This window comes from Osmerus mordax, chromosome 18, assembly GCF_038355195.1.
Source record: "Osmerus mordax isolate fOsmMor3 chromosome 18, fOsmMor3.pri, whole genome shotgun sequence".
Lineage (NCBI taxonomy): Eukaryota > Metazoa > Chordata > Actinopteri > Osmeriformes > Osmeridae > Osmerus > Osmerus mordax.
Genome location: NC_090067.1, coordinates 11145248 through 11156050, shown reverse-complemented (window position 1 = coordinate 11156050; position 10803 = coordinate 11145248). Strand labels below are relative to the sequence as shown.

General features: G+C 48.6%; 1 protein-coding gene across 2 annotated transcripts; it reads right to left on the bottom strand.

Annotated features, from left to right (window-relative positions):
• Nucleotides 1-1070: 1070 nt before the first annotated feature.
• Nucleotides 1071-9172, bottom strand: arpp21 (cAMP-regulated phosphoprotein, 21). 2 transcript variants are annotated; one of them, XM_067256428.1, is made up of 20 exons: nt 9003-9172; nt 6743-6832; nt 6479-6664; nt 6243-6284; nt 6061-6135; nt 5841-5952; nt 5567-5705; nt 5040-5177; nt 4834-4930; nt 4076-4174; nt 3942-3979; nt 3779-3835; nt 3446-3630; nt 3189-3335; nt 2948-3087; nt 2695-2766; nt 2407-2565; nt 2116-2215; nt 1703-1836; nt 1071-1560 (listed from the first exon to the last, which is right to left on the bottom strand). In XM_067256428.1, exons 3-20 carry the CDS (start codon nt 6653-6655, stop codon nt 1384-1386), a joined length of 2088 nt encoding a protein of 695 aa, XP_067112529.1. In that variant the 5' UTR covers nt 6656-6664; nt 6743-6832; nt 9003-9172; the 3' UTR covers nt 1071-1383. The 2 variants fall into 2 exon arrangements, with proteins under 2 accessions (XP_067112529.1, XP_067112531.1); XM_067256430.1 differs by having other exon boundaries at nt 3942-3964.
• Nucleotides 9173-10803: the final 1631 nt, after the last annotated feature.

Here is a 10803-nt window from a genome sequence, read left to right as displayed (position 1 = left end):
CCTAGAATCATCCAGAACCATAGAACCTGGACCCATGGGGAGGAGGAGGAGGGGGGGGGGGGGCGCGGGGCGGATCTGGGCGGGGCGGACAACGACTGTCGAACCCGCTCAGTCCTGTTCGGAGCAGGAGAACACCCTGCGAGGGGAGCGCTGCGTTAGAGCAGTACAGGAACAGGAAGATGCACCTCACAAAACGAGGCTCTGACCACGGAGCTGTCGGGCATGGGGGGGGGGGGGGGGGATCGTGTGTGGTGGAAGTGGGGTGGGCGGGGTGGGGTGGGGGGGGGGTGTTGCGTTACCATGGTGACGTTTTGTAGAGTGTTAGACTTACTTGAACGAAGTGGAGACAATGTTAACTAAACTAGATTCTACTGTAAAGACAACATAGAGCTCTCTCCTCCTGGCCTCTCTAGTTCTTGTATTTCTGTGTTTTAACGCTTCGTCTCTATGCCAACCGACTCACTCATCTCACTATGGCTGTACGTGTGCCTTTTATTAAAGATCATGAAAACTGCTCTTCTACCTGTCAGTGTGACTGATTAACTGCATGGCACAGATCACAGTTCTGAGTCTGGGAGAATGAGCCAAAGACATTGCTTGATATTTCCAGCTGTTCAATAGGCCTATATAGATCGTCTCCAGAAACTAAGTGATGAGGTTTATAAAAACAATTGCACCCGGCCAAGTCATAGGGGTAACGTGAGGATAAAGGCATGAGAGTTTGACTTCTGAAGAGGCGATGGTGTTCGGTTGATGTGGGGCACGTGTGTGGTAATTGTGGGTCCCCATATTGTCTCAACCACAGGTCACAAATGACCCTGTGTTGTCACTTCACAGCCCTCCGATCCCAATCACTGTCGTCACACACCTATATCTCATCAACGTACTCAGTAGTGGTGTACTTCTCTACTTTGGTCAACAGGGGGCGCCAGAGTACTGCAGTAAGTTGGCATCGGTCTTAAGTGAACTTTGGCTTTTTTTTCCTGTTCTAATAATGTACGCTTGGGTGTGGTCAACAATTTGTCTAAATAGAAACAGAGATAATCGCAGTTCAAAAAGTGACCTGACAATCCAGTCACAATACTTTAATAATTTGTTTTCTCACACATTTCATTTCAATACAGAATATTTTCTTTGGAATCCATACAAAACTCAAAAAGTGTATATAAATTATGCTTTCAATACAGGAGCTCTCAAATATAGCTTTGGTACAGTAACAAGGTGTGTGCTATCCTCTGTGTGTGGGATATTATAGGCAACATACAATACAATGTGCAGGGTGGTGGGGGGGGGGGGGGTGAGAGGGTAGGTGCAGTGACGAAGGTCGTTGATGAACTGTCGTTGAGGGAGTATAAAATGAGGTCATTCACACTGATCATTGCGTCAGTATTTGCTCGTCCAGCCCTGGGAGCTGAGGTTGGCACAGCTGACAGGGTGGCCGCTCAGGGGGGGGGGCATGGCCTGCGGGGCACAGGGGGCGGACACCATGCAGCAGAAACCTCCGTCCCCCCCAACCCCAGACACAACGCCCCCCTGGGGGTACGACGCTGCTACACCTCCCTGGAGGAAAGGAAGAGAGGTGGCCAGGACACATGAACCACGTGGAAAAAATCACAATCGTCATAAAAAATCCAAATCTAGCTCATGTCTTCACCTCAGCTACAGTAGTGTGTGTCTGGATGTTTGTGCGTGTGATGTTTACCTGTACGACACCGTAAGGGTGGGAGCTAATTGGCGGGTAGGTACCCAGCATGCTTTGCAATTGACTCTGGGATGGCTTCACCCCCATCATGCCCTGGTATCCCTGCTGCTGATTGGACAGGACAGGAGTGTAACCTGCCACACATACACACAGATGAAGGACAGAATGAGGAAGCAGGAAGCATCTGCGTCTCTGTAAAACACAGCAGCTGCTATTAGTGTTTCCTGTCTGCTCTTTTCTTCTTCTCTGCCTTTCACTCTGATGAGTAGAAGCAGCAGGAAAAGAGACCGGTTCACTGTGAGACCTGAGACTACATCTCTGACAGTGTAACGGCCCCCTTCCCTACAGCCATGGACGCACAACACACACACCACACACTCTCTCTCTCTGTCCCTGCTGAGGTGTGGACCTACCTGTCTGCTGTGTGGCTTGACTGTGTTGGGAGGGTGTGACGGGTCTGCATGGCTGGGGGCCCGAGGCAGGGTACTGTCCAGAGTAGTAATACACAGGCAACTAGAGAGGTGAAGCACAACGACACAATGACGACTCAGTGAGCCCCTCATCCATCTGGATATGAAGGACAACGTTTATCATCTCATTGTGCAATTCTGATTTTCCCTTTCGAGCAGCTTTGGGATGTGTTTGGACCGTGGCTCTGTTGCCGTGGTTCTGTTTCCGTGGCTCTGTTGCCATGGCGTTCTCACCGGCGGTGGGGGCTGGCAGTAGCTAGGGGGGTTGGCCGGGACAGAAGGAGGCGGGGCAGCGTAGACGTAGCTCTGTGGAGGAGGGTAGAGGGGCGGGGCATCCCCGGATGATTGACAGCTCAGTGTCATGTGTCCGAACTGGGGCGTCAGTTCTTCAGCCTGATGGTGTCAAGAAAGGTTCAAAGACCATCAGCACACACACACACACACACAGTCCAATTTACTACTGCAATAACATAATTACAGCTTATTCAATCGTGTAGCCAAACAGACACACAGACGTTGTACCCCAGAGTAGTGTTGAAGAGGAGAGACAGGCAACATCTGCTGGGGAGGGGGATAAGACGAATACTGAACCACCTGAAGGAGAGAGAGAGAGAGGTAGGGATGCATACGGATGGTGTTAAATTAACACAAGTACAAAGGACTTGTGTTATGGTGAAATAACACAAGTAGAATAATATTATGTACTTTACAAAATACATCTATCTGGATACTGTACTGTGAAAAGGAATATTTTGAGCTTTGACAACGACTGTACCTGTGGGATGGCGTGAGTAGCCATTGGCTGCTGCTGTGGAGGGGGCGGTCCTGACAGCTGAGTCTGGCTCCTGGTTGGTTGCTGGTTGTCAGGAGGGTTGTACACAGCAGGAGTCCCATCAGGGTTTAAAAAGGGCTGTCCTGAGAGGGCAAAGGGTACTTTAGGGTTACACCAGCCAACACATGCTAAGACCAAGAATGTATGCCTGTGTGTGCGTGTGTGTGTGTCTGTGTGTGTATACCTGTCTGCGGGTTCATGAGAATACTTCCTGGTGGAATTCCGTTCTCCAGGATGAAGGTGGAGTTGTTTGAAGGCACTTGCTCTTCTGGGATGAGAGGGGAGGAGGGGCGGGGGTGGGAGGAAGGAAGTCTGTAGAGTGATATAGACCCTGAGAAGAGACAACAAGAGAGAGAGAGAGAGGGCAGATGAGGGTGATTAGAGGCAGAGAAAGGGGGAGGACGAGAGACTCTGAACCAGACTTGATCCTCTCGTCGGCACCTCGGTTGTCCCGGCTGTGACTGATGACTGAGCGGTGATTAGGGGCGGGGCTCGGCCACTGGTAGGACGAGTCGGAGTCGGTGCTGCTCCAGGGTCGGGGGTCGTTGCTATAGCGACAGTCCGCCTCTGTGCTGCTCTGCCTGCTGCTCCCGGTCCAACCGGACCCAGAACCGTCTCTGCTCCCCCTGCAGGTCACACGCAGCGTCGCATCTCAGAGATACTGACCCAAGTACCACCTGTAACACACTGTGTGTGTGTGTGTGTGTGTGTGTGTGTGGGGGGGGGGGGGTAAATGTGTAGTGCTACTAAGTAGCCTCGTGGAGGTACACTCACCTAAACAGCTGTCTCCTCCTCTGGGTCTCAGAATAAGGGTTCAACTCTTCAACAACCCTGTAGAGACAACACACACACACACATACCGTTCAGTACCGGTTCAGCCACACAGAACCATTTAGGTACAGTGGTCAGAAGACATATGTTGGCAGATCATAGGTACCTCGTCTCTGTATGAACATCCTCCTGGGTACACACAGGCTGAAATGAAGAGGAAGAATAGTGAAGATAAGAAACGTGTGTGTGTGTGTGTGTATGCGTGCGTGCGCATATGTGTGTGTATGTGGGCTCGCTCACCTCCTGGTTGAAGATTCTGTCTCGTGCTCTCTGGTACTCTTCCTCTCTCTCCTCCATGGACTTGCTTCGCCTCTCATCGTGTAAGGGGTGGAGTCTGGCCTGAGGGGGGCGGATGAAGACATGTCAGAAACACCAGTAGAAATAAACAGGCCTGTGTTTTCTGTTCTGTTCCTTCACTATGTGCTGCCAACGGAGACAGACAGACAGGTAGACAGACAGACACATGGACAGACAGACAGACAGACAGGTAAACAGACACAGACATACAGAAAGACTGACAGACACATAGACAGACAGACAGGTAAACAGACAGGTAAACAAACACAGACATACAGAACAACTGACAGACACATAGACAGACAGGTAGACAGGCAGACAGACACATGGACAGACAGAGAGACACGCAGGTAGACAGACACATAGACAGACCAACAGACAGGCAGGTAGACAGACACATGGACAGACAGACACATGGACAGACACATGGCAAGACAGACAGGCAGGTAGACAGACACATGGACAGACAGACACATGGACAGACACATGGAAAGACAGACAGGCAGGTAGACAGACACATGGACAGACGGACACATGGACATACAGACAGTCAGGCAGGTAGACAGACACATGGACAGACAGACAGAAACATGGACAGACAGACAGGCAGGTAGACAGACAGACACATGGACAGACAGACAAATGGACAGACAGACAGGCAGGTAGACAGACAGACACATGGACAGACAGACAGATTATACCTGGTCTTCTGAGCTGTTGTCTCTCTTCAGTATTACTCTCCACTGGATCTCCTCTCCTTTCTCCTCCTGAACCATCTCTATAAACCTCTGCTCAGGTCTGAGCAGACACACACACATTCAAAACCTTCAGATAAAGATCAAACACTACAGCTATGCAGAGCTGTCTTCCAAGAATGCACACAGGAGAAACACACGGGCGAGCGTACATGCGCGTGTTGCCGGTCTTGTTGATGATGACAGCCTTGCCTGTCTGGTCCACGTTGTGTTCCATGCCAAAGTAGGCGGCCACGCGGTGGACCAGCATGCGGTGGTAGGAGGACATGTGAGGAAACTTCTTGAAGGGACTGGCAGACCGGGCAGAGAGGACAGGCACGGTGTTACATTTACATTTAGTCATTTAGCAGACGCTCTTATCCAGAGCGACTTACAGTAAGTACAGGGACATTCCCCCCGAGGCAAGTAGGGTGAAGTGCCTTGCCCAAGGACACAACGTCATTTGGCACGGCCGGGAATCGAACTGGCAACCTCCTGATTACTAGCCCGACTCCCTCACCGCTCAGCCACCTGACACCCTCCGTTAGACAGCTGGACTAAGATTATACCTGATGTCAAATCTGAATGACTCACACACAGACACACACACAAACCCACACGTACTTACAACCCCACAGACACACATACACCCACGTACACAAATATACACACCCACCCACACACACACACTCATTCTTACTTATTGCTGGTGATGTAGTCGATCATGTCCTGTTCCAGTTTTAGCAGCATCATCTTGTCCCTGGGATTGCTGTTGAGAGTGTCCGTGATGAACTGGTCCAGGTCTATACCTGTGGAGTCTCTGTACTCCAGACTAGACTCTGCACAGGGCACATGCACAAAGAAACATGTCAACACGCTCAGGGGAAGTAACAAACGTGTTCCCTTTGCTTTGTTTCTTGGTCACAAACAAACACACAAACACACACGCAAACTATACACAAACACACACACACCTTTGGATAGCGGTGGCCTCTTTGATTCTTTGTCTTTCTCCTGTTCGTCTCCTCTACAGGAAACATCCTCATCGTCATGGTAACCAGACAGGATGTTCGTGTCAGACGAACCCTGAAACATCAGAGGTGGGGACTAAGAACAGCTGTCTCTCTGTGTGTGTGTGTACGTGTGTGTGTGTGTGTGTGTGTGTGTGTGTGTGTGTGTGTGTGCATGCATTACCTGGCTCTCCTGCATAGCATCGGAAGGTGAGGACTCTTCCCACACAGCCATACTCCTCACTAGTCTTCCTTTGGCCTGAAACAAATACTAATTAGCATAATTTCAAATGTACTAGACATGCACAGCTAGTATGCTTGACAATCAATTAACAAGTACAACTAAAGTATCAGAGTTGGGCCTACCTTTGGCTTTCTCTTGGGTTGCCCCTTGTTACCTGCCTGTTTCTGAGTGACAAACACAGATGTTGAGGAGTGTTGCCAGACAAAAAAAATGGTTTGGTGACAGCATCAAAGTGATGGGTGAGAGAGGAAGAGATGTGACAATTGTTTGTGGTAAGGTGGTGGTGGTGGTGGTGGGGGGGATGGAGGTAGAGATGATATCCTATTTTGAGGTGGGGGTGAGTATCTAGCTGTCTCACCTGCTGTTCCTGCTTTCTGTTGTCATGGTCACTGCCTTCCCCCTCCGTCTCGATGCAGCAGGAGGGTGCACATGGCAAAGGAGAGGGGCAGCAGGGAGCGGGGAGAGCCTGGTCACATGACTTCAGAAGAGACGATTCCTGGAGGACCTCCAGGTTTCCTAGATTCACTTCAGACATGTCTCTGACCTACAACAGACACATACACTGGGGGTCATGTTCAGGTTTTTCTGTGTGTGTGTGTGTGGGTGTACGAGCATGTCTTACCTGTGTGTATGATGTTTATATGAAGCAGTCTCTCAGATGATTTATGTACTCAGATATTCCATGTTCCCAGGAGTGGACGGAAAGGAAAACCTGAAGCACATAGGGAGAATCAAAGCTTGAGACGCCCTTGCACTAAAACGCACACCCATGGGTGTCTAAATAGGGATGGTACAGTTGTCGTGAGCGATGAAGCCGCTCTGAAAGTGACATAAAGTGTGTGTGTTTGTGTGTGTGTGTGTGTGTGTACATGAAGGAAAGAGCGAGGGCGTGAAGTAAATTAGGAGGAAGTCAGCTGTTGTCTGTACATGCAGGATATAAAATAGACTAAGCTTAGCATGAGACAGTTCACTACTGTCCAGAGTTCATTTCTCTGTCACCATGATATCATGAGCGCCACATATGAAATAGTGTGTGTGCAGACGTGTGTAAGTGTCTGATGTGTAAAAGTGTGCTTGACAATGTGTGTGTGCGTGTGTGGGTGTGTGTGTGTGTGTGCTCTCTGGCTTTTCTTAGTAACAGCAGCTGTGGGGGGGGGGGGCATCATTCGATCTGCTGCCCGTGATATTCCCAGAATGCCTAGCTGAGCTCCTGATCCCAAGAGTGGGAATTCGGTGGTCGCATGCACGCAGACACACACACACACACACGTGCGTATATGGACACACGCACACACACACACAGAGGAGGAGAATGACTGGCGTGGTATAGTCGGGAGTCGGGTGGCTGAGCGGTGAGGGAATCGGGCTAGTAATCCGAAGGTTGCCAGTTCGATTCCCGGCCAACTGACGTTGTGTCCTTGGGCAAGGCACTTCACCCTACTTGCCTCGGGGGGAATGTCCCTGTACTTACTGTAATTCGCTCTGGATAAGAGCGTCTGCTAAATGACTAAATGTAAATAGTGGTTAACAAACATTGGCTGTAGAGGACATTTACTTCGGTCAGTCTGGTCTCAAGAGGGCAGTGGGTTTATGGGTTACATTGTTTACAACGGAACTTTGAAGAGGTTCCATGTCTTACATTTGTAATTGATAAACCATTATCAATTGTCAATCAGACAGGTTTCGTCACCTTGGAAGAAATAAACAGGGAGGAGAGAGAGATGCGGAAATAGGAGGAAGCCACTGAGTTGTAGCGTGGAGCAGAAGAGAGATGGATGGAGAGAACTACAAAAAGGATGGAGAAGGCAGCGGTAGAGAGTGGCTGGCGGGTAAATGGCATGAATAAACTGTGTGCGGGAGAGGCGGAGAGAGGGGTGTCTGAGAAATAACAAGTGACAGAGATGTAAAGATGAGAGAGGGAGAGAGCGAGAGAGAAGATTTGAAGCAGCAGAGCGAAGCCACGGCGCTTGATTTGTATGTAGTCGACCATGTAAACGGGATTTCAGAGGAGGTTAGAGCTGCAAAAGAAGCGCTACTCGAGAGAGAGAAAGCTGCGACACGCTCATTAGCGCATGACGGATGGCAGCGGGAAGCTGGGACAGCGCGCACCAGGATCATCATCATCATCCATCTTCTGCCCTAGAATGCTTCAAGCCTGGAAGAAGTCAAAAGCTGTGTAATATCTGGCCAGTTCAATTATGTATACTATCATCAGGCACGCGTACGTAAACCAAACTAGTGCGTCCTAGTGCGTGGTAAAAAGGAATATAGTTATTGATTCCTAAGAACTAGAGTAAATTGGAAGGATATTTTACTGTATGTTGATGTTGGTAAGTGCAGAGTGGTGGTGTGTTGTCTGACCTGTGTTTGCCTGTCTGTATGTCTGTGTGCTTCAGAGCGCATTGCATTCTCTTGGCGAAGCTGACACTCGCGCTATTTTTACAACGATTGAGGACCTCCTGCTCGTGGACTTCATCATGCTGTCAGCTGCCCTGGACCACCGCGGTGGTCGCAACACACCATACAGATGCACACAGTACAGGGTACTGCACAAAGTCACTTACAACAAAGACCAAGTATAGGTATAGGACAGGATCACTAAACCGAGACAAAGACATGTAGCCAGAATACCGGCATTGATTGTCTACTCTACATAAAGCCGTAATACCGCGATCTATAAAGTCAATCCAAAGTGGAAAACTGGCAATACACGAAAGAGGTAGGCTATTTTAGCCATTGTTCGAATACATCCAACTGACACTAACACAGTTGTCAGAATTGAATACTGTATATTCAACAGTAGCCTATACGGCGAGTAGCCTACCCCTCAATGAGACAACACACAAACAGCAAAACCATATATTTTCAATGCGTTAATTTACCTCCAGCTGACGGATCAGCGTGTATATGTTACGGGTTCCTCGTCAAGATTGAATGCGTCTGGACGGTTCCGTATGTTGTTCGTTTTGTAGAGTCCTTGTTCCCCGCGCAATGCTTTCTTTTCACTGTCGGTGTCAGCGCACTTAGCAGCCTCTCTATTTAGATATCTCTCTCTCTCTCTCCATCTCTAGTTTTCTCTCTCTCTCTCCCTCCTCTTTCTTCCTCGCCACCCACGCCCCCGCATACTCAAACGCACGCGCACTTAATAGGAGTGTCTTTATAATGAGTCTCTCTCTCTCTCTCTCTCTCTCTCTCTCTCTCTCTCTCTCTCTCACACGCACACAGGCATACAGTACATTACACTAGACACCTGCTTGACGCTAGGTTTAGTAAGCATTGAAGAGACTATGTGGCGCTCATTTCCCCATTGCAGGGCACAGAAATAGCCCAATGGTTGCCCTCTTATATAAAATATATCCAAGCACAGCTGTGTGTGCGTGCGCGCGCGCGTGCGTTTTCTGACTCAGCTTGTTACATCAGTTACAGTTAGATAGTACTAGGACAGTCTTTTACAGGAATGACTCAGGGAGAATACCAAGTATTGCTTCATTAGAGCTTGTGTCATTGTTCCTAGATCGTGTATGTGTGTTATTGAGTAAAATACCTCTTCTTAAGTTAGTAGCATGAATATCAACTGATCTATATTCGTTTTTCATGAGGGGTCACAAAAACCCTTCAGATGCTGATGACGAGCATCAGTGCAGTATTTTAAACTCTCCTTCACTGCCATTTTATTTTGCAAAAGGACAATGGATATGCATTCTCAATCTCCTTTTTGAAACTCACTTTCTTGCTTCGTTGGATAGAGACAGCTCAAGCTAGACAGGGAGAGAGAGAGGGGAGGACATGCGGCAATGGGCCTGGGCTGGATTCGAACCCAGGCTGCAGCAGTAAGGCCCTGGCCCACGGGGTGCGTACTGTACCCTGGGAGCCAGCGGAGGGGCCCAATTCTCCCCCTCAGCTTAAAAACATACAGAACAGATGGGATAGTGTGTGTGAGTGTGTTTGCATGCAGTAGCTAGGAGAACACCTGTTCTAACCACCACAGGGTTAGAGGTTTTGTGGGTTAAGTGGCTGGTAACGGATGTTTGACAACATGGTTCATCTCTTTAACTCTCCATCTTCTTTTCTTTTAACCCTCCTCCCTTCTCTCCTCTCTTTCAGCATCTTTGTTCTCCATGTTTATCTTTCCTTCTGTTGATTCCTGACTCTGAAGGAACTCCGAGGGGAGTGTTTCAAACAACCTGCACATGCACACACACACACCACCCAATGTTCTCTTTTTGGACTACGGCTCCAACTAGGGACCCTTAGCTGCCACTCAAAAAATGATTGACAGGTCATCCATAACACACACACACACAGTTATCCTTTGTATGTTAAACAATCCTGTCAGTTGAGGATGTCATGACCATATGAGTTGCACAGCTATTTTTATTTGTTCTTAATGAGATGAGATTTCTCGCTGCCATAGCAACTGTCTCTATGGATACTCGCTTAGATATCCAGTTTAAATTATCTTATTATGGGTTGTGCCTCCCACAGTGTATAAAAGCCTAATTAAAAGAACAATACCACAATACCACACTTCCTGAATGTGACCAAACCCTTTTCAATTCCAACACCACACAAAAAAACACCACAACACAAAAATGGTTTAGAACCTAGATTCTTCACCAGTACTCAACTAATAAAGAATGACAATAGTTACAACACAGCTCAATTCAGACCCTCAGAAAACAC